The 26,109-nt window shown below is 35.4% G+C and overlaps 1 protein-coding gene across 1 annotated transcript; it reads left to right on the top strand.

The window, feature by feature from the left end:
* The first annotated feature begins 5,761 nt into the window (after nt 1-5,761).
* On the top strand, nt 5,762-7,550 carry LOC131146665 (dof zinc finger protein DOF5.4). Its single transcript, XM_058096401.1, has one exon. It carries the CDS (start codon nt 6,179-6,181, stop codon nt 7,085-7,087), a length of 909 nt encoding a protein of 302 aa, XP_057952384.1. The 5' UTR covers nt 5,762-6,178; the 3' UTR covers nt 7,088-7,550.
* The last annotated feature ends 18,559 nt before the right edge of the window (nt 7,551-26,109 follow it).

A 26,109-nucleotide genomic window follows, 5' to 3' on the forward strand; every position in this document is an offset into this window, starting at 1 on the left:
GGGGGCGACTTTTTCCGAAGGATGTGAAATGCCACTAGACAGTCTGACTTTTGCCGAAGAGTGTGAAATACCACCAAACAGTCCGACTTTTGCCGAAGGGTGTGAAATACCATCAGATAGTCCAGCTTAGGCCGAAGGGTGTGACGACACCAAATCATATTGCTTTTGTATCGTATGTATACTGGAACTATATTTGTGAATACTAGCATTGTGAAATGTATGTTTGCTATTGAAATAACACTCATTTATCCACACACGGATATAACATGTTTCTCCCTTATTGAGAGGTGTCTTACCCCTATCATACAAATATTTTTCAGGTCCTTCCAGTAGCCGACACTAGCGTCCTTCATTTTAGGAGCGTGGTGGTTGGTTAGCTATATAGAAGTACTTGTGTAAGCACTGATCCTTGGCTAGGTTGTCATTTTGGGTTATGTAGACACCTGGGGTATGTGTGTATTTTGGGGAATTAGATCCTGTTTTGTATAGACTCTGGTATGGTTTTATAAATGTATTAGGCTGAATTTTTCGCTATGTATATATTGTATATGTGATGATGGATAGGGTATACGTGAACCCAACGGGGTCGGACCCTTATATTGTGTAGTATCATAGATGTTGTATGATACAGGGACATGTTAGGTTACTAAATCACATCCTAGGGCCCACTTCCGGGTTCAAGGCATGATAATTTTATTCTCTTTGTGATTGATTATTTCTGTGTATTCATCATTGGTTGCTTGCATTACTTGTTTCAGATTCAATTTTTGGTTTTCACTACGCATTGGTGTATACTTTGCACAACATAATGAGTTAAGATAAGTTAACCTCATGCAAAGGAGCAAATTTTTAATAAGAGTAGTGCTACACTTATCGACCAAACATAACAATTTTTGGTTACCCATTACTTTATCTAATTGTACCGTATACATAGTACAATATGTACAATGTAGTGGATAAATAAAAGTGTGATATTTAGAAGTTAAGTGCAGCAATTTGATTTTAGAAAGGTCTATTTTTTGCAAAAAAAAAATTTGTCCCTACAATTTTAAATTTATAAGAGTTGCAAAGTTATTGACCATACTCACTATTTAGCATATTGTGTGTGGAACTAATTAGTACTTTATTTTCTAACTTTCTTTTGACTTGATAATGTGTTAAGACTATTTAGTCCTAATGTAAAGGTGTCAAATTTTAATAAGAGTAGTATTACACTTACCAAAGATCACAGTTTTACTAACGGTCTATTTTGTACCCCCAAAAAAATTATCCTTATGATTTTAAATTTATAAGAGTTGAGAAGTTATTCACCTTACTCACTATTTAGCAAAATGTGTGTGCAACTAACGAGGACTTTCTTTTCTAACTTGCTTTTGACTTAATTTATGGACTATTGTTCAAACCTAATTCACATGAGTGGTATGAAAACAACAAAAGAAGTGTAATGATTGTCCTAATTGACCATGAAAAGAAAGAAATTGAAGAATAAGTAGAAGCAAGAAAAAGAGAAATAGAAATGCACAAGAATGAGGTAAAAAAATTAACACCTACTCCAAACAAATACAATAAGAAGTCAGGGACACAACACATGCTCTCCACATGTGAAGACTCTTCAACGACTTAATGCCTTAGAAATAATCATGCCTAGTTTTTGAATAAGTTTATCTAGGGTGGTCTTGGTTGGATTTGACGACTAGGTGAGAAGATGTTAGGGTGAAGGACCCAACATCTCACAAATAGGCTGGATCCTTTTCAGACTAGTCCACTCCATACATTTAGTGTTTGTTCCTTACAATATGTGGGATGTTTGATTGCGACACTCCTCCTCATATATGACGAGTGAACCCATCCTTTTGAATGTTTTTAAGGGTATACTAGTTAGACTGAGTCAAAATAACCACTCTGTAGGTGTCCACTAGTATCCTGGGTGTAACGAGTCATACACATTACACATACCTCAAGATTTTTCCTATTTATACTCAAATTTATATGACTATATTAACTCTGAATTGTAATTGCTGGTCCACTTTATGTGAGTATATTGTTCTTAATGGCTATATAATGATGAAACTTGCATGAGTGACTTGTTTCGGAGTTGCGCATGAATGAGCTTATGTGTAATATGATGATATTCCTATATGTGAAATGGTATATTTGTGTTGCATGTACATTTATTTAATATTCAATGGAATTGGTATTTGTGGGTGCTATCTTGGAAACCCTCACAAGACTGCAACTCGTCCATTAGGATCGACCTAGTGGTTTAAAGATTTGTTGCATTTAGTAAATGCAACTGTGTTTCCTGCGAAAGAGGAGGTAGATAGGATTTTGTAGTTTTCTTAGTTTTTTTTATTTTATTTGCTAGGAACTAGCAAAACTTTAGTTAGGGGGTGTGATTACGCATCAAAGTTGCACAATTAGGCGTTTAAATTCATGCATTAAGGATTATAATTTGAGTAAATGCCTAATTATATTAAATATTTTAACATTGCACTCAATTTATAATATTTGAGTTTTATTCAATAATTTATGAATTTTTAGTATTCTATTATTGCAGGGTAATTTATGGACATTAAAACCGACATTACTTCGTAATGCAGACATAACTCTCCCATCCGAATTCCGATCGAGACGATTCAAAATGCAGTGGAAAGCGAAGAAATCGCTCTACAATTTTTGTGTTTTGAGTTTTGAGAGCCACGTATTGTAAGTAGGTTAAAATTGGGCTTGTGCGCTGGGAAATAAAAAAAAAATGAGAAAAAAAAAAACAAAAAAAAGCAAGCTTGATGTGACCACGTGATAGCCACATGCAGCAAGCTGGAAATGTGGGCACTGAATTAGAATTAAAGGGGCTGGTTCCTTTTTTTTTTTTTTTTGGGATTTTGAAAAGTCATTTTAAGGAGGTATTAGCTAGGTTATTTTTTTGGAGGTTCTTTTTTTGTTTTTCTTTCTTTCAAGCCGCAGCTGGGGCGCCACAAGACAAGGCTGGGGCTGGAGGAGGCGGGCACAACAGCTCTCTCACGGCCAGCTTCTCTCTCTCTCTCTTCCTTTCTTTTTCCTTCTCTTGTTCTCTAGTTTTTTTTTTCTTGCATTTAAATACTTGGTTGATCATTATTAATTTTCAGTTAAATTTTAATTAAAGTTTTGAACCTTTAAATTTCTGTTGGGTTCTTATTATTAGATTAAATTTATTTTTTTTCTCTTCTTATTTCATATCATTATTAGAATTAATTTTGGTTAGGTTATTTTTCATTGTTAAAGTTTGGTTTAGTCTCTTAAAAAAAAAAATTCTTCTTTAGGATTTAAATTTTGTTTGGTTTTATTTATTTTAAGTTCTGTTTAATTAAAGTCTAAGTTTTTATTGCATTTTAGTTTATTAAGTTCGATAAGTTTTATTAATCCATTATTTAAGTTTAGGTTAATTTATTTTTGTTTGAATCTAATTATAGGATTGAGTTTAATTTTGTTTACGTTAATTAATTGGGTTAAGTTCAATTGTTTAGTTGGTGTTTAATTTTATGGTTGAAGGCTTTAGTTAATTAATAAAGTTTTGATCTTTACGCTTTTGCCTGGGATTTCATACGTAGGATTTATTTATTGTCTAAATAGGATTTAACTACTGCTATTCATTTCTTGTTATTCTAAGCATTTTAGGTTCTTATTTTATGTTTTAATTTTAATTTCATAAATAAAAGTTCACGTTGTTTTAATTTCGTCACAAAATCTCAGGAAACCGAATCTGAACTATGTTCAGTAAAACTTTCTTTTTTTATTTTCTTTTGGAATTACACTAAGTTTGGAATTAAACTGCATTCCTTGAGGAGACGATCTGGGTCTTGAGCTAATTACTACACGATTGAACTCCTATACTTTGGATAGCTTCCGAACTGTTCATTTTTCGAGTGAGTCAAGCATATTTAGCATAATGTGTGTGCAACTAACGAGGACTTTCTTTTCTAACTTGCTTTTGACTTAATAATGTGTTTAGATTATTTAATCTTTATGTAAAGGGGTAAAATTTTAATAAGAGTACTGCTACACTTGCCAAATATAACATTTTTACATACTACTTTATATAGTTGTACCGTATACATAGTATACAATTTGTACAATGTAGTGAATAAATAAAAGTGTGATATTAAGAAGATAAGTGTAGCATATCAATTTTAATAGAGGTCCATTTTTTTTATTAAAGAAAAAACAATTTCATCCTTGTGATTTTAAATTTGTAAGAGTTGAGAAGTTATTGATCTTACTCACTATTTAGCAAAACATGTGTGCAACTAATGAGGACTTACTTTTCTAGCTTACTTTTGAGTTGATAATATGCTAAGATTATTTAGTCATCATATAAAGGGGTAAAATTTTAATAAGAGTAATGCTACACTTACTTTCCAAACATCACATTTTTGTTTACCTATAAATTTATATAGTTGTATCGTGTATATAGTACAATATGTACAATGCAATTACCCCCGAGTGCTGGCTCAGGTGGTAAAGGCGACCCCGCTGAGCCTATGACCTAGGTTAGCTGCTCGGGATCGATTATTGCTGCCTTGAGCAAATCCCGATTTACCACCCTGCGAGGCCTTGGGGTGGGTTCTGTGGGGCGTGGGATTAGTCTTGGCTGAGTTGCATCCCAAGGTAATCTGGTAGAGGCTGGCTGAGGACACCCAACGTAATAAAAAATATATATATGTATATATGTACAATGCAATGGATAAATAAAAGTATGATATTAAGAAGGTAAGTATAACATTTCGATTTTAATAAAGGTATTTTTTTTTTTGAAAAATAATTTTATCCTTATAATTTTGAATTTATAAGAGTTGAGAAGTTATTGAACTTACTCGGTACTATTTAGCATAATGTATATGCAACTAAGGAGGGTCATTTCTAGCTTGCTTTTGATTTTATAATGTGTTAATTATTGAATCATATTTTAATAAGAGTAGTATTACACTTACCACATCACAATTTTTACTTACCCATTGTTTTATATAGTTATAATGCATACATAGTGTATGTATAATGCGTATCCGATTTTGTGTTGATAATGTGTAAAGACATAAAATTTTAATAAGAGAATAATAGCAGTATTATTATACTTACCAAAATCACATTTTTCACTTACCCATTACTTTATATAGTTGTACCATATTGTACATAGTACAATATGTACAATGCAGTGGATAAATAAAAGTTTAATATTAATAAGATAAGTGTAGCATTTCGATTTTAATAAAGGCCTATTTAAAAGATAATAATAATAATGATTTTACCCCCATGAGCGTATCCGATACTTCCGTTACGTAATGTGAGAAGGTACTTAAAATAGAATGATACAATAAAACAATTGAATAAACCCAAGAACCTAATAGGAAACTGATTGAGCCCCTAAGTTAAGCGCACTTAATTAGCGCTATAACATCAGCTGTCAAACATTCATTAACGACCGACCAACCAAAGCAGGCAACGTGGCGCATTGGGTACCACCTGTGCCTCGCAGAGGTTACCGACAAGGCGACAACCCCAGTTTGTGGATAGCAAAGCGCCGCACTGCCCACCGTCCACGTGTTCCACACGGACGGCCCGATTCCCACTCCCTCCAAAACACGCTTCCGGTCCACGGTCGTCCGACGCATCCCTCCGTCAACCATCGGTCCATCTCTCAGCGAACTCGGGCCCCACAAACAAATCTTCCCCATTTCCAATCCCATCCTCATTCCCACGGGCCACGGTGCACGCCGCAGTAGCCCCATTTCGGTAACTTCGCATCTGCTTGGGCCGTGCTGGTGATTTTGCAATATCGCAGGGTTGGTTTCGTAATTAAATACCCGGAATTTATTAATACTTTTATCATTATTATTATTGATTAGAAACAGAGGAAGTTATAGGATATATGTAATGGATATTTGTTAGCAGCTCTTTTGCTTTCGGTCGCACACGCGAAACAGAGAGGAGTGAGAAAGCTATAACTATCAATCAAGGTCGGCGGATTGGGAAAATTCATCCAATAATTTAAAAACAGAATTTCCTGAATCTTTGGCGAACTTTAATTTTCCATTTTCCGGACGGGGTTGAAAAGATCGAATGATCTTAAAATTTCCCAATTCGAGCTGATCCATCGAAGTTCGAAATCCTTGAGTTCGGAAGTAGGGGGGAGCACTGTTTCGTCATGCAAGAAATCCACTCGATCGGCGGCGGAGGCACCAGAATATTCGGCGGCGACCGGCGGTTCCGGCAACACCACCACCCGAACCAAGCCCTCAAGTGTCCGCGCTGCGACTCCCTCAACACCAAATTCTGCTACTACAACAACTACAACCTCTCGCAGCCGCGCCATTTCTGCAAGAGCTGCCGCCGGTACTGGACCAAGGGCGGCGTCCTCCGCAACGTCCCCGTGGGCGGTGGCTGCCGGAAAACCAAGCGCTCCAAGCCCAAGCCCTCCTCCGACGCCCCCTGCCAGAAGAAAGCCAGCTCCCATTCTAGCAGCGAGAGTTCGAGCCTCACGGCGGCAACGGCCACGACGGCGAGTACGAGTACGGCGGTGGCGACGGAGGCGCTCTCGGCTCCTTGTTCTAGCTCACCGTCGACGCTGCTGAGCAAGTTCTTTATTCCCGAAACTGGTACGAACCCTACTAGCTTCGAAACGGCGTCGTTGATTGAGCAGTCGTCGCCGGACGGCATGATTTTCTCGGAGATGGGGAGTTTTACAAGCTTGATGGCGGATCCGGCAATTCTGAGCTACAATGCAAGCTCGGACGCATTACCATTCAGATTGCATCAACAGATGAATCAAGAACAAGTACCGCAGCAGCAGCAGTGGCAACTGCAGAGGATGACGAGCATGGCAGAGGAGGAGCTCAAGATGCAGGATATCACCGCAGGGTTTCTTGATCAGACGGTCCAGAGTGATCACCTGCCGGGGCTTCACGACAGACCAAGCACCGCAGGATTCACACCGTTGGATTGGCAAACCAGCGGAGAGCAAGTGAGTTTCTTTGATCTTCCAGGCACCGCTGATCAAGGGTACTGGAATCAGAATCAGTGGGCTGATCACGATCACCCGCTCTATCTCCCGTAAATTAATTCAACTCTCAAATTAAACCTCCCAAAAAAAAAAAAAAACTATATATCATAGAGAGAGAAGATTATTATAATTATTAATATTAATATGAATGACTCATCCTCATCATCATCATCTTCGTCGTCGTCGTCGTCGTCGTCATCTTCTTCTTCTTCTTCTTCTGGTTTTTTTTTTTTTTTTTTTTTTGCATGTAAATTTTTTAATGCTCAGTTTTACTGTGTTTAATTTTTGGGGGGTTTATTATTGTGGTGGTGATTTTTTGTTTTGGGAGGTGGGGCTGACTGGCTTTGATCGTCATGGTCGTCTGCAATACTGACTTTCATATATGTTAGTGTCGTCCCTCTTGATCATCTCCAAGATTTATCTGGGGTTTTTAATTATTGCTTGTTCCTCAGAAATTGTATCTGTGATTAAAAGTTAGTAATTAAATATAAAGCAAGTATAGCTTGTTTTTTGTTCTTGTTCTTGTTCTTGTTAAGAGAATTTGGCTTGGGTGGATAGTTGATAATGTGGACGATCGTCCACTGCTTTGAGTTAGTGGTTGCTAATGCAGACTGCAGAGACGCAGGGATGTAACAAATTACTCGCTCACTTCTGAGACGTGCCGCGTACGGCGTCGTTTAGGTATAAATCAGATATATATATATATATATATATATATCTATATATATAAAAATAGGGGGTCGGGAGATGAATCACGTGAAATATATAGATGGATAGAGAAATGGTATGGGATGATATTTGTAGATGGGCGTATGGTTTAGTTATGATGCGGGCGGAAGGGGAAAGGTGCTAGCGTACGGATATATTATAAGTGAGTGTGGGGGTTGGGGAGGACGTGGTGGGGGCCCACCACATCAGCGATCAGTCCCATGCGTGATAATGACTCCACGTGGCGTGGTGGCGGAGGGTATTAATGGAGGAGGCCACGTGGGGGAGGCCTATAGGCTGGGTGGGTGAGGGAGGGGTGGGTTTGTCCTGTCCTGGCTCTCTGTTGTCACTGACAGTACAGTGGGTGGAAGGAGGTGACGATGATGACGTGGAGGCACGTGGGCAGCTGGGTCCCGCTTTGCTGTTTCTGCTGGTGGTGGGTAGTTTTAGTCATTGGCGATTAATGGTGAATGGTGAATGGTGAAGAGTGATGACCAGCAGGTGAAGCAGCAGTAGACTAGGTAGGCGTAGGCATGTGCATGTGCATGTGCATGTGCATGCGCTGCTCCACTCATATTTTTCTTTTTCTAATTTTTATTTATGGGATATGGGATTAGAACTTTACGCGTAAAATGTTTTAAAAATCATTTATTAGAAAAACAATAATAATATAATATAATGTCACAGGCAAGATTTGAGAGGGTAGGAAGCACAAATGTTTAATTTTAAATAATTTTAATTTTGGGAATGAGATTGGTAAGGCAGGGGCAGGAGGGACCCATGCATGGTAAGTGGGGCGGGGGAGTGAGTGGTGAGGGGTGGAGGAGTAGGCAATAGGCAATGTGGAGGCAGGAAGTGGTCGCCAGGCATGCATGAGCCTATGAGCATAAGCATAATAACAACCCACGCATTTGGTGCTTATGTTACGTGTAGCTCCCACCATGCTTTCACGAGAGAGAGAGAGAGAGAGAGAGATGCCAGCACATGTTAGTTGTTGAATGAGTTAAAGGTAGTCTTTTGTATGTATTGATGTCTATCACTGAAGTAAATACTTACCAGAATGAATGGTTCCTTAATATATGATTTATAACTATGCAAGTATGCGGCGTCATATTATTATTTAGGTTCATTACAATGACATGGGACTCAAACATATCAGATACTCTAAGCATGTCGGATTTAGAGCATGTTTTGATCATCGAGTACGAATGGTAGAAGTCGATCACCCTATACCATGTTTAGGCGAAGTCAAAGGATGATTCTTGTCTACTAAATATTTTTATCGTTGAATTTGTCAATATTTAGACTAGGTTTAATCACCCAAGTCTCGACATAGGAACTTCAATTCATATGGTCGGCCTAATTAAAATCCTTCTGATCGTTGAGATATTCTTTGTTATCAAGATTGCTAAAATCTTAGTAATAAGCAAGTTTTGAATCTTCATTGAGAATGAGTTCTTGAATTCTTCATACATGACTAAGTTAGAACTCCCTTCCTCCTTGGTGTAAGTGAGTGTGAAAGAATTCCCACAAATTTTTTTTTTTTTAAATTTTTTATGGGGGGATTGGGCTCTTCATCCCCTTCTATGTGATGGGCAAGTAAAAGTTTCTTATAATCTTCATAGTCAATAATATCTGCAAAAAGGTTCCATTGCCCCTATGCTGTCGAGTCTAACAAAAATCATTATGAAAGAAGATTCAGCCAACATGAAATTATGGAATGAATGACATTTGCTTGTAGCGTTCACTTGAAAAGATCAAGTTAGCCGAACTCTTATAAATCACTATGATTGAGAGCAATGATTTGGCCACACTCATAAAGGGTTGAGAATGAGTTGCAACTGAAGCTTTCATGAATGTTTTTGTTGTAATTCCTAAATCACCAAATATGTCTTTTCCAATACTCTTTATCCAAGACCTCATCTCATTCTTTATATCGCTCATGATGTTTTTGTCGCAATTAGTACTTTGTAAGAGGTCTGAGTGTTGGGTTATTTCCTTCCATGTGGAGGAAAGCTCAAGTGGGCGTGTGATAACCTAAAAGAAGCTATAAAAAGAGAGGGGAGAAGGGAGGAATCATCACTTCTCAAAAGAAAGAGAGAAAACGTGATTTTTCTCATCCTACCCAAATTTCATCAAGACTTTGATCCCTCTTCGTCTGTGGTCTGATCGAACTGAAATTTGGAGGAGTGGTTCACGACTCAAGGAGTTACAATCTGAACGATGAAGATCGAATTTTGAACTCGGAAGTTGGGATTTGTTCCCGTGAACAATAATTGCGATTTTGGTATATTCTCTCTAATTCTCTTTGTATTTACCAAGATTGTTGATATCTTAATGAGATATATTTGTAACTTCTAATTGCGATTAAAGAAGACTTTGTGTACCCATTATTTGGTTAATAGTGGAGATTTCAACTGGACTAGGTCCTGTAGTTTTTTTTCCTCACATTGGGAAAGTTTTTCACGTAAAAATTTGCTTGTATTCTTGTGGCTTAGTGTGATTGATTATTTTTCCTATTATTTTTAGCATGTACAAAAGTAGAGATACACTATATTTGCTTGCATATAGGGAAAAAAATTATTCTACTGTGGTTGTTTGTTAATATCTCTCTCAACAAAGTGACATCAAAGCCCAGTTGACAAATGGTCAGGTTAGCAATTTGAGTTATGGAAGCAAATACGAGTAGAATGATTAATCTCAATGATTCAAATTATCACATATGGGAAGGAAAAATAGAGGATCTTCTTTATGTGAAAGATTATTACCTACCAGTGTTTAGTGCTGAAAAATCAGAAAAAAAAAAAAAAAAAAAAAGTCTGATGTGAAATGGACTTTGTTACATCAACAGGTGTGAGGGTATATCAGGTAGTGGGTAGATGATAATGTTTTGAATCGTATTAGTGGAGAGACAAATGCACGTTCTCTATGGAGTAAGCTTGAAGAGTTATATGCTAGAAAGACTGGAAATAATAAGTTGTTTCTGATTAAACAAATGATGGCTTTGAGGTACCAGGACGAGACTCATTTATCTTATCAAGGTTGTGGTTGCTTGGTTCATTACCGAACTCATGGGAGATGCTCAGAACTTCATTGTCTAATTCCACTTCAAAAGATGTAATCACAATGGATATGGCCAAAAGTTATTTGCTAAATGAAGAGATGAGAAGAAAAACACAAGGATCCTTTTCACAATCAAAGATCTTGTATATAGAAAAGAGGGGGGAGAAGTAAGAGCAGAGGTCCGAAGAACAAAGATAACAGCAGAAGTAAGTCCAACAAGTTTGCAAATGTTGAGTGTCATCATTGTGGGAAAAAGGGACACATCAAGAAATATTGCAGGCAATTGAAGAAAGAAAATAAGAATGAGAAAGGGAATGGAATGAAGAATGGAGATGACAAAGATGGTGATGATATAGTCGCTACCACCACTCCTGCAGACTTCCTCATTGTTTATGATGATGAGATGATAAATATTGTGTTGAAATTGGTGTGATCCCAAGAGGAGGATGAATTGGAGATTTAAAAAATATTCGGCTAATTAAACTATTTCGCCGATTCACCACAGTTCATATCACATTCATAATACAAACGTGTATGTAAGTTAATAAAACGATAAATGTAGACATACGCGTGCAACATATCTCAATTAAATAAAAGTGTGCATGCAAATAATTAAAATTATGAATAAACAGACATACATATGATGAATTTAAAGTGCATAAATTAAATGAGATAAGGAGATTAGAGCGACACACGATATTTGTTATCGAAGTTCAGTTAAACTAGCTTGCGTCCCCGCCTTGGGCATACCCCCCAAGGATTACACTAACCCTACTTACTTAAACGGGTGGAACAGAAGTCGTCTACACCCTCTCCTTATGGAGCGAGGAAAACCCCAGTTCAATTTTTGGGTTAAATCGAACCGGTCTCACTTACGAGGCTGAACTGAACTGGTCTGACTTACAAGGCTGAGACTTCCCAGTTCAATTCTGGGTTGAACCCAACCGATACATTTAAAAATATTTTTATACATAAAACATGTTTTTGAAACTATAAGCAGAGATGTACACATTAAGCTCAATAAAACATGCACTCTTTAATATGATATGAAATTATGCTTAGTAGAGTAAGGGTTTAAATAAAATATTCCAATATTTGATGAAAGATATATAGGATAAAATGCATCAAAGATTTGAACCCTAATAAAATAATCTCCCAAAAATATTTTTCAATGAAATATAAGAGAACCTAGGGTTTTGGATTTTCAAAAATATTTATGCACAGATATGATCTTTGAAAACCAGATGAAGTGATGAACTTCAAAGATCTTCAGTTGCACAAATGAAATCTCTGAAAATTATATTTCAAAACAGAGTATGGGAGATTTGAAGTTTAGTTCAAACATGGATTTGTGCAATAAAGAGATCACAAACAAATGCCCAAAAAGATAAGTACTCTCTTTCAAAAATTATTTTTCAAACATAGAGAGTGAAAGAGAGTAGGAGAGATTAAAACATTTTGTCCCAAAGAAAAAGATTTTTGTATTAAAAATGGTTTGAGGGAACTTTGATTAACAAAATAATTTGAGAGGATTTGGGAGATAATCAGAGTTGCTAATTAAACAAATGAAAGGGTATTTATAATTTTCTTGAAATATATGATCGTTGGGGACCTAATGGGAATTTTGAAAATGTTTTAATTGAGTTTTAACCTTAATTACGCTGGTAAAAAAATGGCAACCCAAGAGGGTCGGTCGCCCGGACCTTAGGGTCAGTCGCCCGAATACTCACAAAGAGAAAAGGTAAGTTTTGAGTTCAAGTGCCTGAGGGTAAGTTCGGTTGGCTGAAGTTAAGGCAATTTTCTAAAAGATCGAGGTTCGGTCACCTAATAAAAAGTTCGGTCTACCAAACTTTATGGTTCAGGCACCCAGGCCTATTCTAAACTGAGAGTTTGGTCACCCGAAGACAGTGGGAAAAGTTACTTTAAGCATTTGGTCGACCGTGGACAATCAATTCATTTTCTATTCGGTTGCCCGAACCAAGTCAACATGTTGACTCTATACACATTCAGTCCCCCAAACCTAGTTTGAACTTAAGAGTCCGATCGCCCAAACCCCTTTCAAAATTCAAGTAAGTTCAGATTGGCCTTATAAGATTTGTCCACATAATTGTAAGTGTGATGCATGGGGACCTATGGTCATTCTATGGCTAAGAATTTTCAATTAAGCCCAAAAACCTAGCATCGGTCGACCGAAGGTTGACTGAAGTCGATGTATGGTCATTTGACTTCCCTACGGTCAATCTATGGTTCTATTTGAGCACTAAGACATATCATGCAGGATGTATGCAGTTATTACAGACCAAAATAGAGAAACTAAATGCATATATAAATTAAAACAAATATGTTTTCTTCTTCACTCTTCTGACATCTTGGAATGCACCTGAGTGTATAGTCTTTACGTCCTTCAAGGCTTTCATTGCTAGTCTCCTTATATGTGCATTAAATTATAACATGTTCAATCACTAAATACACACATAAGAAACATGTGCTTTGTCAGCATCAAAATAGGGATCGGACTTAAAAAGTCAACAATCTCTCCCTTTTTGATGAGGAAAAACACCTAAGAGCAAAATGGGTACTGTAGTGACCCGAAGAATAATAGCATTTTTAAATATTAGAGGGAGAGAAAATAGAACCAGAAACAGAAGGAGGCCGTAGACTTCGTCGATGAACACAGGGTTTCGTCAACAAGAAAATACCGAGAGATGGTTCGGGCTGCTCTAGATTTCGTCGACGAACACAGAGCCTCGTCGACGAAATTTGTGAAGGGCTCGTCGACGAACACAGGGTCTCGTCGACGAACCTGGCTCTATAAATAGTGGAAACCCGGGATTTTTGTCATTCACTCGCCGCTCTCTCTCTCTTTCCTCTCTCTCTCTCTCTCTCTCATACGACTCCCTTCTCTCTTCATTTTCGGTCCCACCGGTCATCGGATTGACAATCCGAAGCTACCACGACGCTCCTGGCGGAGTTCTCTACGCATCTACCAGAGCGGATCGTAGGGAAATCAGAGTTGGAAATCATCCCAAATTCGGGGTAAGGCCTTTTAGTCTCCTTTTGGGCTTGTGGCAGTTAGAGAAAATGTTATAAATAGAAAAATACTGATGTTTAATTCTGACAAATATTAGTTTCAGGGTGTTTTGTAGGAAGCCCTGCGGGTGTCGGGCTAGAGTACAGTAGGGGCTTTTCAGAGTTAAAGTAAGGGATATATGCTATGTTAGGAAATTTCTAAATATTATGCAGTGTATTTATTTACAAAAATTATGTATTACACTATGGTGTGGCTTGAGTATACGTATGTAATATGGGAGTATGTTTTATGAACCGTAGATTTATGATTATGTAATTCCAGTACTATGATTTACAGAGTTTAAAGCATGCAATGTTTTCTATTACCATAACATATAGAGTATACTGACAGAGCATTTACAGAGTATAGATATAAACAGTTATACAGAGGTAGCATCGAGATGCTACAGTTACAGTATTTACAGAACAGAAAGAAAGCGTTATGGTAATTTTGAAAACATGATGAAAACAGTGAAAGAGTATATATGAATATGTATATAGTATCAGACCCTGTTGGACCATACAATTTTCAGAGTACGGTACCGTAGCTACATGCAGCATACAGTTTATAGAATGCAACCGCCTATTCAGATAATAGGCTGTAGGTTGATCGTATAGTACCCTTGACGTGAGGCTCCCCATCAGATATGGGTAGAGGTGGGCAGATCAACCGAGGGAGTATAGTGATTTACCTGGTCGGCTAGCCAGTGTAGATCCCGCCTATGGGCCGCACAACCCTGTCATGAGGGGTTAAATCATGACATACAGATATCCACAGGGGAAGTTTTATAGTTATTATTATGTATATTATGATTTACAGAGACAAGAAAATTACTTATGTATGTTAGAAGTATTTCGAATATTAACTTAAATACAGATGTGTTAAATGACATGAAATTGGTAATGAATATCATGATTATACTGTACTTATAGATCCAGATGTACATGATGATATGGAAATAGATTTTTATGATATGATGACTCATTTGCCACACACTAGTAATAGCATATATCGCCTTATTGAGCGTTGGCTCATCCCAGTTGATTTAACATTTTTCAGGTGATCCAGGTAGGCGAGCAGATCAGGCTCGCAGGTAGAGGGGCGTCTGTAGTGCCTTGACAGTAAAGTGAGTACAGTGGAAGATTTTTGTTTACCCCAGCTAGCTGAGGGTATTTTTGGGAAAACAGTGTTATGTGTATATTTTGGGGAAAATGGTAGTACTCTGGTATTGGTTTTTGTATTGTGTATATACTTTCATATGGTTATGTCTATGAGATATGCTTCTTGCTGCTTAGGTTATTAATGTGGTATCAGAGTATGTTAATTATTACAATGAAAAAAAAAAGAAAAAAAGAATCATGTTAATTAAGCAGGTTTTTATAGGTACAGCCTAAAAAGGCTCCCCCTAAGAATATGCATAATGTAAAAATAAACATATTAACTCAAGCATATTCATGAAAGAAGACACAACAAAGATCATGCATTTAGATTTTTGCATTAAAATACACGCTCATACAGTTGTCCTTATGATTTGCCCTTAACAATTTCCCTTTCGGTCATTATCATTTTGCTCAAAAAATATTTTCCCCCTTTTGGCATTAGCAAAAAGGGCTAAGTTAAGTAGAAAAGTTTGATCATTTAAAACAAACTTAGCAAAGAGAACTGCCCTCTTTTAAAATAATTTTTTTTTTTTTAAAAAACTCTCTCTCTTTTGGCATAAGATTTGGGCACAAAAATTTAAACTGTTTTAAAGATAGGAATTGAGCACACAAAACAGTTTAATTGGTCATTTGAAAGATAAAAATGACATGATGAATAAGGCCAGATTAGAAATATCCTTAAACCATTGAAATTTAGGCACAACGTAAGATCCACAAAAAATTTGAATTTAAAAACATGCGGCATATGAAAAAAAATAGGTTTGCGCATAAATATGATCTAACTAATTCAAATGCATTTCATGTAAGATCCATGATCCAGTTATACAACACTCTTAAAAATTTATAAACAGTATAATTTTATGACATAAAATTTCAGTATAATACAAGCATAGTCATGAAAAAACATCCAAGCACACAAGCAAGATATAAAAATATTCTATATAAGTTCAATTCTTGCCCTTATTTTATTTTATTTTATAAATGTATATATAAAGATATATGTCCCCTTATGATTTTCAATGAACATAGGGGGACAATGCTTGTTGAAAAAGAAACTTAATCATGAAAGTTCAAGTAAGTGGTGTTTTTCTAGTTCGGCATTTAAGCACAGTACATTTCAATAAATACCCAGAAAAACAACTATATGGATCCTAATGATATTAGACAAATTTAATCCAAGATCATATGACAAAACCTAAGATACTGTGGCAAATCAAAAATATTTTCATTCATGATATTCAATAAAAATATTACAGTTAAGTACAAGCCACAATGAGTTCAAAAACCAAATCTAAGTTAGAAATGTTATGAGCACAACAAGATAGAAAAATAATTTTAGATTCTCCCCCTATCAATTTGAATACATGCTTAGATTCCATTAATTACTTATATTGATATTGATTGTGTTCATTAAGAGTATGAACAGTATAAGTACTATTTTCATTTATAAACTAATTTTATTGGATACATGTTAAACGTTTGTATTTCAATAGTAAAATCTTTCCTAAAAAACACATGCGCTAAAAATCAACAACTAAGTCATGCATGGTGTTCATGCACCCCAAGAACAATCCATATCAAATATTAATGCAATATAGACATGATATGATGTTCATGGTACCTAGAAGGACTTTAGACTCAAAAAGTAGAAACAATGAAAACGTGAGTCTATAGGACAGGCACTATTAATCCTTTTCGCAAGGATGGGGTTTAAACTCCTTAGTATAGTTTCACACATACATAAGTGCATTTACGCTCAAGGATGAATTTCATTTAAGCACATCAATCATATGTTCATCCTTCTTAATATTACTTAGCATGCAAGAGATTTTAGGCATTAAGTTCTTACTGATTTATCCTAAGATTGGGGTTAAGCTCATGTGTATATTTGCATGCACGCTTACCTGAATTAAGCTCAACGATGATGTTCACTTAAGTGCATTCCTTATATATTCATCATATCAAATGAATTCAGCATGCAACAAATACCAGTCATTCAGCACGCAAGCATGACATATTGCATTTCAATTTAAAACAAGATAGCCAGTCAATGCTATAACTCAAGCTTATGCAATAGGGGTTCAATAGGGATGACACAACTCAAAATTCACAATGAGTGTGTGTGAAATGAAAACTCCCCCTAAGTCATGCAATGTCCAAGTTTATGGACCTTCATCAAAATATGGTATGTTCAGTTAGAAAGATGATGTTTTACCATTTGGGTCCTGAGTGAAAGTGTGTAACCCAAAGAATTGGACCAAATGGTGTCCATGAACTAGTCCCTCATAGGACGATAGACTATGTAGATGTTGTTGATTTATATAACGGTTTGGATTTGACATGTACTTCCCTATATAGTAATTGTGCATGCGTGTTTAGTTACGAATGAAAATAAATATTCATTTATCATTTACTTGTTCTTTCAAAAATGTTTAGCATGCATTAACCAATTTTCTTAACACATGGTTTCATTTTAAAAAAAGTTCTACCGAAATTTCAGTAGCATTTCGTCTGTAAATTGGACTTTTTTCATTTTTCCATGTATCTGAAACCTGATAGATTCAAGCAAACAATTTAAAATATCTACATCAAGTAGATACCATTTAGTTAAAGGCATGCGAGAACGTATATCCACTACCAGCATGCAATCCACATCACAGCATCAGTCATGTAGGTGGCATTCAGTACAAGCATGCAATCCAATAGACAATCAATATAGACTATCCATTAAATAATATAATCATTTTGCAAACAATGGACAGTTGCATTCAGCTCAAACAACAAATCATGCTAAAATTTTAGTCATCCATCCGATGATATAAACATTAGGCAATGATGGATATTTAGCATTCAGCACATACAAATCATCCAATAAAAATATCATAATATATTTCTAAAATTAATCATATTACAAAAAGAGCTTGTTGGATGAGATTTTAAATTTTTTGCTCCTCCACAGTTATGCAGCCAAAGAATTTTATACTCAATCAATAGTATTTGGCATAACCAATATTTTCTACTGTGAAGATGAGCTTAGAATTTCTTAAGTTAAATTTATCATTTTAAAAAGATCTATCATTTAAGCTCAATGATGAGTTTAGGATTTTACATTACATACCATAAGATAAATTTCCTAAAACTCATTACTATGTGATGGACAAATTATGCTATATTTTATATTAAAGCATATATAGCATTAAGAGTTATTTCCACAGATAAAGTTTCTTTGTCCATTTGAAGGGGATTCTATTTTAAACATGCTTATGAGATTTAAATTTAAGAATTGATAGTTTTGTATAAGCATGATATAGCCAATTTTATCATATATTATCCAATCATAATAATATAAATGTTAAGCTTAGATTGGATATTTCAATAAGACTCACATATTGGCTAGATTTTCTTAGGGTTCTCAGTATGATAATATAGTATACTAAAATTTTGAATTTTAAACACAAACACTATTTGAGCATTTAAAGCATCAAAACCCTTTACATATTATATCCTAATAAAGATCCTATGAGCATAAAAGAAATGTTCCTATTTAGCTTCTCATAAGATGACATACAAAAATTACATGATCCATACAAAATTAACACAGTATGCACATTATGAATCAGGACATAAATTCAATGCTAGATTCATCATATGATTCACAAATAAAATTAATACAAGATATAACACATGAATCAGTAAATGAATCGGCAACAAAGTAGAAGGAGGAAGATGTACCATGTCAGTTTACTCCTCTCTCTTGGATTTTTCCATACCTCTTTTGGTTCCCAAACATTTCTTAGTACTACCATAAAACATAATTCTTTTCAAGAGCGTTAGTAACTAAGGCACAATATAAACACATGCATGACACACAAATGATATGCATTGAAACTATGTCACGCACATGCAAATAATTTTCAGGTTTGGGAAAACTATGCTTTTTAAAAATATTTTCAATGGGATATGAAAGACTTTGACAAACCCTTTCCAAATCCTCCAAACAATTGATTTTACAAAAAAAAATTATGACCGTTGGGGACACACTGGGTATTTTTCAAATTATTTAATTAAAAGTTAATTACATTTAAGCCCTTAAAAAAATTCGGAACCCGAGAGGTTCAGTCGACTAGATTTGATGATCGGTCGACCATCTCGCTAAGTTCGGTCGACCGGGGCATTTTTGAACTATAGGTTCGGTTGACCGTCGAACCCTCCGAGGTTCGATCGACCAGGCCAAGTTCGATTGACTAAAGTTGAACGTTCAGTCAACCTAGCCATTTCACAACTAGGAGTTCGGTCGACTAGAGCGTTGGGATTTCCCCATGTGCCAATTCGATCGACCAGGGCATTGATGTTCATTTTAAACTTGGTCAACTGAATAGTCAACTCATTAACCCTGGGAGGTTCGGTCAACCAAAGCTTTTATGAAGGTTTGGGTTCGGTCAACCGAGCACACTAAAAGTGTGCATTTAAGTTCAGATTTGAGTTTAAAGTTACGTGCAGGGACGTAGGGTCTATCTAAGGTCAAGGCTCTTTAATTTAGCCTAAAAAACCTAGCATCGGTTGACCTTTTCCTAAGGTCATTCTATGGCCATCTGAGCATACAATCCATATCATGCAAATGCATGCATTATTACAGACCAAAGATAAGAAATTAAATGCATATACAAATACAATAAATGTCTTCATCTTTTGCTATTTCTTTATGGGATACGCCAAGTTGTGTGTATGCTTTAAGTCCCGTCTTGGTTTCTATTTTTCGGTATCTTATGTTCGTGCTAAAATGAAAACTTATTCACACACTAAATGCACACATAAGATACTAGTGATTTGTCAGCATCAAAATAAGGATTGGACTCAAAAAGTCGACAATCTCCCCGTTTTTTATGATGACAAACACCCAAGAGCAAAATGGGTACAACCAGAAAAAGCTTCCCTTAAGAATATGCATAAAGTAAAATATAAACAGTAAAGGTCAAGCATATTCATGAAGGAAGACATTACAAAAGATTATGCATTCAATTTTAACATTAAAGCACATGCTCAGATATTTGCCCTTCTGTTTTTGCCCTCAAGAAATTTCCCCCTTTTGGTCATAAACATTTTGCTCATAAAAATCTCCTCCTTTTGGCATCAGCAAAAAGAGTTAAGTTAAGTAGAAAAACAATTTTGTCATTTAAGAACAAACTTAGCAAAGAGAACTCCACCCCCCACCCCCACCCCGTTTTTTTTGAAAAATATTTGCAATTTGTTTAGGAAATACTCTCCTTTTATGTTTTTGGCATTTATTTTTTCATAAAACAATAACTGGTCATTTAAAATAATAATGACATGAAGAACACAGTTAGGCTAAAAATGACATGAAGAACACAGTTAGGCCAAAAATATACACAAACCATTGCAATTTAAGCATTTCATAAGACCCGCAAAAGATTTGAATTTAAAGCATGTGACATGTAAAAAGTAGGTTTGAGCATAAATGTGATCTAACTAGTTCATATGCATTTCATGAAAAATCCATAAACCAGTTATGTAATATAACTCCCAAAAAAAAAATTTCATGACAAATAATTTTAAAACAAGACAGCACAAGTCATGAAGCATAAAGCACACAAGCAAGATATAGAAATATTCTATATAAGTTCAATTCTTGCTTTTATAAATGTGTATATATCCCTTTATGGTTTTTAATAAACACTGGGGGTGATGCTTGCTGAAAAAGAGACTTCAATTCAAAGAGCAAGCAAGCAATGTTTTTCTAGTTTAACATTTAAGCATATGACTAGAAAAACAATCATATAGATCCCAAAGATATTAGGAAATTTTAGATAAGGATCATATGGTCAAACCTAAGACACTGTGGCAAAGTAATATATTTTAAATCAAAATTTTCAATATCAAAGATTAAGTTATATGTAGTGTTCGTGCGTACCAGAAATAATCCATATCAAAGATGATTCAATAAAAACAAAATATGATGTTCAGGGTACCCGAAAAGCTTCAGACTCAAAAAGTAAAAATAATAACAATGTGAGTCCACGGGACAGGTGAATTTCAGCACATATGCACGACATATTGCATTTCATTTTAAAAGCACGATAGCCAATCAAGATTATGCTCAAAGGTAATGCAATAGGGGGTTAAAAAGAATGACATAACTCAAAATACTCAATAAGTGTGTACAGAATGAATGCTCCCCCTGAATCATGCAAAAATCCTAGTCACATTGACTTAAAACTTATGGCGTGATTGTTAACCACTTAGGTCCAACATGAAGAACATAATCTAGGGATTAGGACCAAATGGCGCCCATACTAGTTTATCCTAAGACACAAAAAAGTGTACATGCTTTTCAATTTATATATGACATTAAGGATTTTACTTATACTAATCTATTTACTTATTTTCCATGCATTTTCAATAAAGGGTGAGAACAATAATTTCATTATGATTCACTTATCCTTTTAAACATGTTTGGGCATGCCTTAAACTATTTATCCTAATGCATGGTTTTATTTATGGGAAAAATTCTACCAAAATTTCAACAGCATTCCGCCTGTAAATTGAACATTTCCCATTCTTCCGTGTACCTAAAACCTGATAGATTCACACAATCAATTTATAATTTAGTTTAAGCATGTGAGAACCTATATCTACTACCAGCATGCAATTCTCATCAACTGCATCTGTCATGTCGACGGCATTCTAGACTGTAATCAGGTAGTTCAATCAATATATAAAATAAAATACAAACTATCCATTAAATAATGCAAACATTTAACAAGCACATGATAGTGGCATTCAACTCAAACAACAGATTTAAACAAAAATTCTTTGCTCCCCCTCAGTTATGCAATCAAAGAATTTCATATTCAATAACAGTATTTGGCATAACAAAATTTTCAAATATGGGGATGAACTTTAAGTTCCATTGTGAATTTAGGGCTATATGATATATATAATATTAATTCCCTAAACTTAAAATCTATGTGATGGACAAGTCATGCTATATTCAAGAATTTTAAACTTTAAGAAAATGTATAGCATTTAAAAAGATTTAGCACTTTAAAACATTTCTTCCATCCAAAGCGGATAGGTAATATCTTCAAATATTCACCAATCATACTGATATACATATATTAAGCAAATAGATTGGAGGTGATCACAAAAACCCATATATTGGCTTGATTTTCTTCAGTATGATAATAACGTATACAAAATTTAGAATTTTAAGCACAAAACACTATTTGAGCATTTAATGTTCATAACCCCCTTTACATTTAAATTAGACATCCCATGAGTATAACAAGTATTCCTATACGACTTCTCATAAGATGGGAAACAATCAAAATACATGATTCATAAAAGGATATAACACAGCATAAATAGTATGAATCAATGCATTTAGATTTAATAAAATAGAAGGAGGATAAACATACCTTTATGTTTTACTTCTTCTTAGTCATTTAAGCTCGGAATGGTGTTCATCTCTCTCTTGGTTTTTCAATACCACTAATGGTTCCCAAAATCCTTAGCACTAAGAAAGAACATAACTTTGCAAGAATATTAGTAGCTAATGCATAATATAAAGAAATGCATGACACTCAAATGATATGCATTAAAACAATGTCATGCTTTTTCAAATCATTTTCATGTTTTGGGAAACAATGCATTTTGAAATAATTTTTCGATGGGATATGAAAAACTTCGAAAACTCTTTCCAAATCTTCCGATTATTTGATTTTACAAAATATTTCAATATTCAAACCGTAAAATCTATGCAATGAAAACAGTGGAAGAGTTGCAAAGGGTTGACTCTTAAAACTGGGATACACCAAAAAATGAGTCGTTACAATCTTTATGCAAATAGCGGTTAACCTTATTGTAACCAGGCTCTGATACCAATTGATGGAAATGGTGTGATCCCAAGAGGGGGGGGGGGGGAGGGGAGGGTGAATTGGAGATTTAAAAACTTTTCGGTAAATTAAAAGATTTTTCCGATTCACCACATGTCATATCTCATTTAATATTAAACGCGTGTATGTAAAAAGATTAAGCTATTTGGTTCAAGCATACGCGTGTCTCATTCAAAGTAAATGTGTGCATGCAACTAAATATAACATTAAATAAATAGGCATACACATATTGAATTTAAAACGCAGTAATTTAAATGAGATAAGGAGAGAGAGACACACAATTTGTTATTAAGGTTCGGCCAAACCAACTTATGTCCTTGCCTTGGGCATACCCCCCGAGGATTACACTATACCTACTCACTTAAACAGGCAAAGCAGAAGCCATTTACATCCTCTCCTTACGAGGCAAGAAAAACTCCAACTCAATTACTAGACTGAGCCGAACTAGTCTCACTTGCGGGACTGAGACTTTTCAGTTCAATTTTTGGGCTGAACCGAATCGGTTTAACTTATGGGGCTGAGACTCCTTAGTTTAATTAATGGGTTGTACCCATCTAGTACATGGAAAATATTTTTGAGCATAAAAATGCTTCTAAAACATACAAGCAGAAATGTACATATTTAAGCTAAAAATACATGCACTCTAATATGATATGAAATATGCTCAAGAGAGTAAGGGTGCTTATCTAAATGATATTTACACAAATAAAATGTATATGAAAAGTGAGTATTATTATTCTCTTATAAATATTTTTACAAATAAAGAATATTTGGAGAATTTAGGAATTTAAGTTCAAGAAAACATTTGTGCAATAAATAATTTTCTCCCAAAAATATTTATTAAAGAGATAATTCGGGAGAAAACCTAAGCAATACTCTCAAAAATATTTTTCAAAGATTAAGTGCTTAGTGAGAGTATATGCAAATAAAATGCCCTAAATAAAATACTCTCCTAAAAAATGATTTTGAAATAAATGCATGAAAGAGAGTTGAAGAGATTTATATAAAAAATTTTGCCTTAAAGGAATGATTTAAACAATAAAAATTGGTTTTGTGGGAACTTTGATTAACAAAGGTTTAGAGAGAATTTGGAGTTAATCAAAGTTGCTAATCTAGAGTAATGAAGGGGTATTTATAGATTTTACAAAAATTATGACCGTTAGGACACGATGGGTATTTTTCAAATTGTTTAATTAAAGTTAATTACATTTAAGCCCTTAAAAAAATTCAAAACCCGAGAGGTTTAGTCGATTAGCTCGCTAAGTTCAGTCGATCAGGGCATTTTTGAATTACAGGTTCGGTTGACCGTTCAAAGATGATTCTAAACCCTCCAAGGTTCGATCGATCGGGCCAAGTTCGGTTGACCAAAGTTGAAACGTTCGGTCAACCGAGCCATTTTACAACTGGTAGTTCGATCGACCAGGGCATTGGGATTTCCCCACGTTCCAGTTCAGTCAACCAGGGCATTAATATTCATTTTAAACTTGGTTGACCGAATAGTCAACTCGTTGACCCTGGGAGGTTCGGTCAACCGAAGTTGTTATGAAGGTTCAGGTTCGGTCAACCGAGCACACTAAAAGTGTGCATTTAAGTCCATATTTGATTTTAAAGTTATGTGCAGGGACCTAGGGTCTATGTAAGGTTAAGGCTCTTTAATTTAGCCGAAAAAACCTAGTTTCGGTCAACCGAATAGTGATTCCTAAGGCCATTCTATAGCCATCTAAGCATACAATCCATATCATGCAGATGCATGCATTATTACAGACCAAAGATAAAAAATTAAATGCATATACAATAAGTGTCTTTGTCTTTTGCTTTTTTTTTTTTCATAGGATACGCCAAGCTGTGTATATGCTTTAAGTCCTATCTTGGTTTCCATTTTTTGGTATCTTATGTTCGAGCTGAATGAAAACTTGTTCAGACACTAAGTGCACATATAAGATATTGGTGGTTTGTTAGCATCAAAACAAGGATCGGACTCAAAAAGCCAACATTAACTTAGTCCTCCTTTAGGTCAGTCCTTGAGCACTTAAAGTAGTGTTCTAGATTGAAAACAAAGTTGTCTAACTCCTTTGCATCTCAAGCACCCCCAAAACATTTAGGTTTTGGCACCTTAATCTAAGTTCCCCCACAAGTATCATTTATTGGCCTTCGAGACAGCTGGGTCACTGCATTTAACTTAGTACTCACCTATTGTAAGTTGTTTTGAAATTGATCCGTTAGGTTCCAAAACTTATCCACCTCCTTGAAATCCGTTTTCATGGTGCTAATAGACTCTTTGACATTATCTGCAAGCATATAAAAATCGCCAGTTAATTCTCATAGGGAGGCCTCAAGCTCTATTTGCTCTCCCCCTTAGGATGTAAGGAATGACATTATGCCTTTGATGTGTTTTAGCGTATTCTGAAGGCTTCCAACTGCTTAATGTTCATCTGGAAGACCTCAAGCTCTATTGGTCTTTTCTCTACGGATTTTATATGTGGAATGAATTTTTCAAGTTTCACAATTCTCATCTCAAGCTCTGATACACTATAGAGGTTTCCTCCAGTGTTATCTCGGGCGGCGAAGAACGACATCTCCAAGGTTTCAAGATTTGTCACTCTTGCCTCCAACGCCTTGACGTGCTCTATCTTTGCAAATTTCGTAGTTTTCATCTTGCCGTTTATGGTGCTCACACACATCGTGCTTTGATACCAACTGTCACGGACCCCCAAATTAGACCCAGCTAAGGGGCTGCGTGACACTTGTCGAGGCTCTCCCCCAACAGAGTCGGCCAATAATCACCCGTTCAAGCCTGCAAACGTGAGCATCACTCAAGTTTTGGCAACCACTCATAATTATGAAATATTTTAGTATAGACATCGATGGATCAGGAAGGCATGAGACATTCATCATGCTCAATGATAAAATAAAGGCTACTTATTCTATTCAAGTAAGAGAACACTATACAAGCCATAACACAAGTAACTCGATATTCATTTACAAATTCTTAGAAAATATATGTAAAGTCATCTCTCTCCTTCATTAAATTCCCATTACATTGTCACCCCTAACACCCAACCTTCCTTATGGAATTAATTTCTTGTGTAAATTTAAAATTAAAACAAAGTTCACAACAAATTTATAAATAAATAAATTAATGATATTTAAAAGTTATTGAAA

The sequence above is a fragment of the Malania oleifera genome, chromosome 13, assembly GCF_029873635.1.
Source record: "Malania oleifera isolate guangnan ecotype guangnan chromosome 13, ASM2987363v1, whole genome shotgun sequence".
NCBI lineage: Eukaryota > Viridiplantae > Streptophyta > Magnoliopsida > Santalales > Ximeniaceae > Malania > Malania oleifera.

Bases quoted from the DNA above. Each gene is read 5' to 3' on its own strand.
- LOC131146665 (XM_058096401.1), top strand. From the start codon at position 6,179: ATGCAAGAAATCCACTCGATCGGCGGCGGAGGCACCAGAATATTCGGC.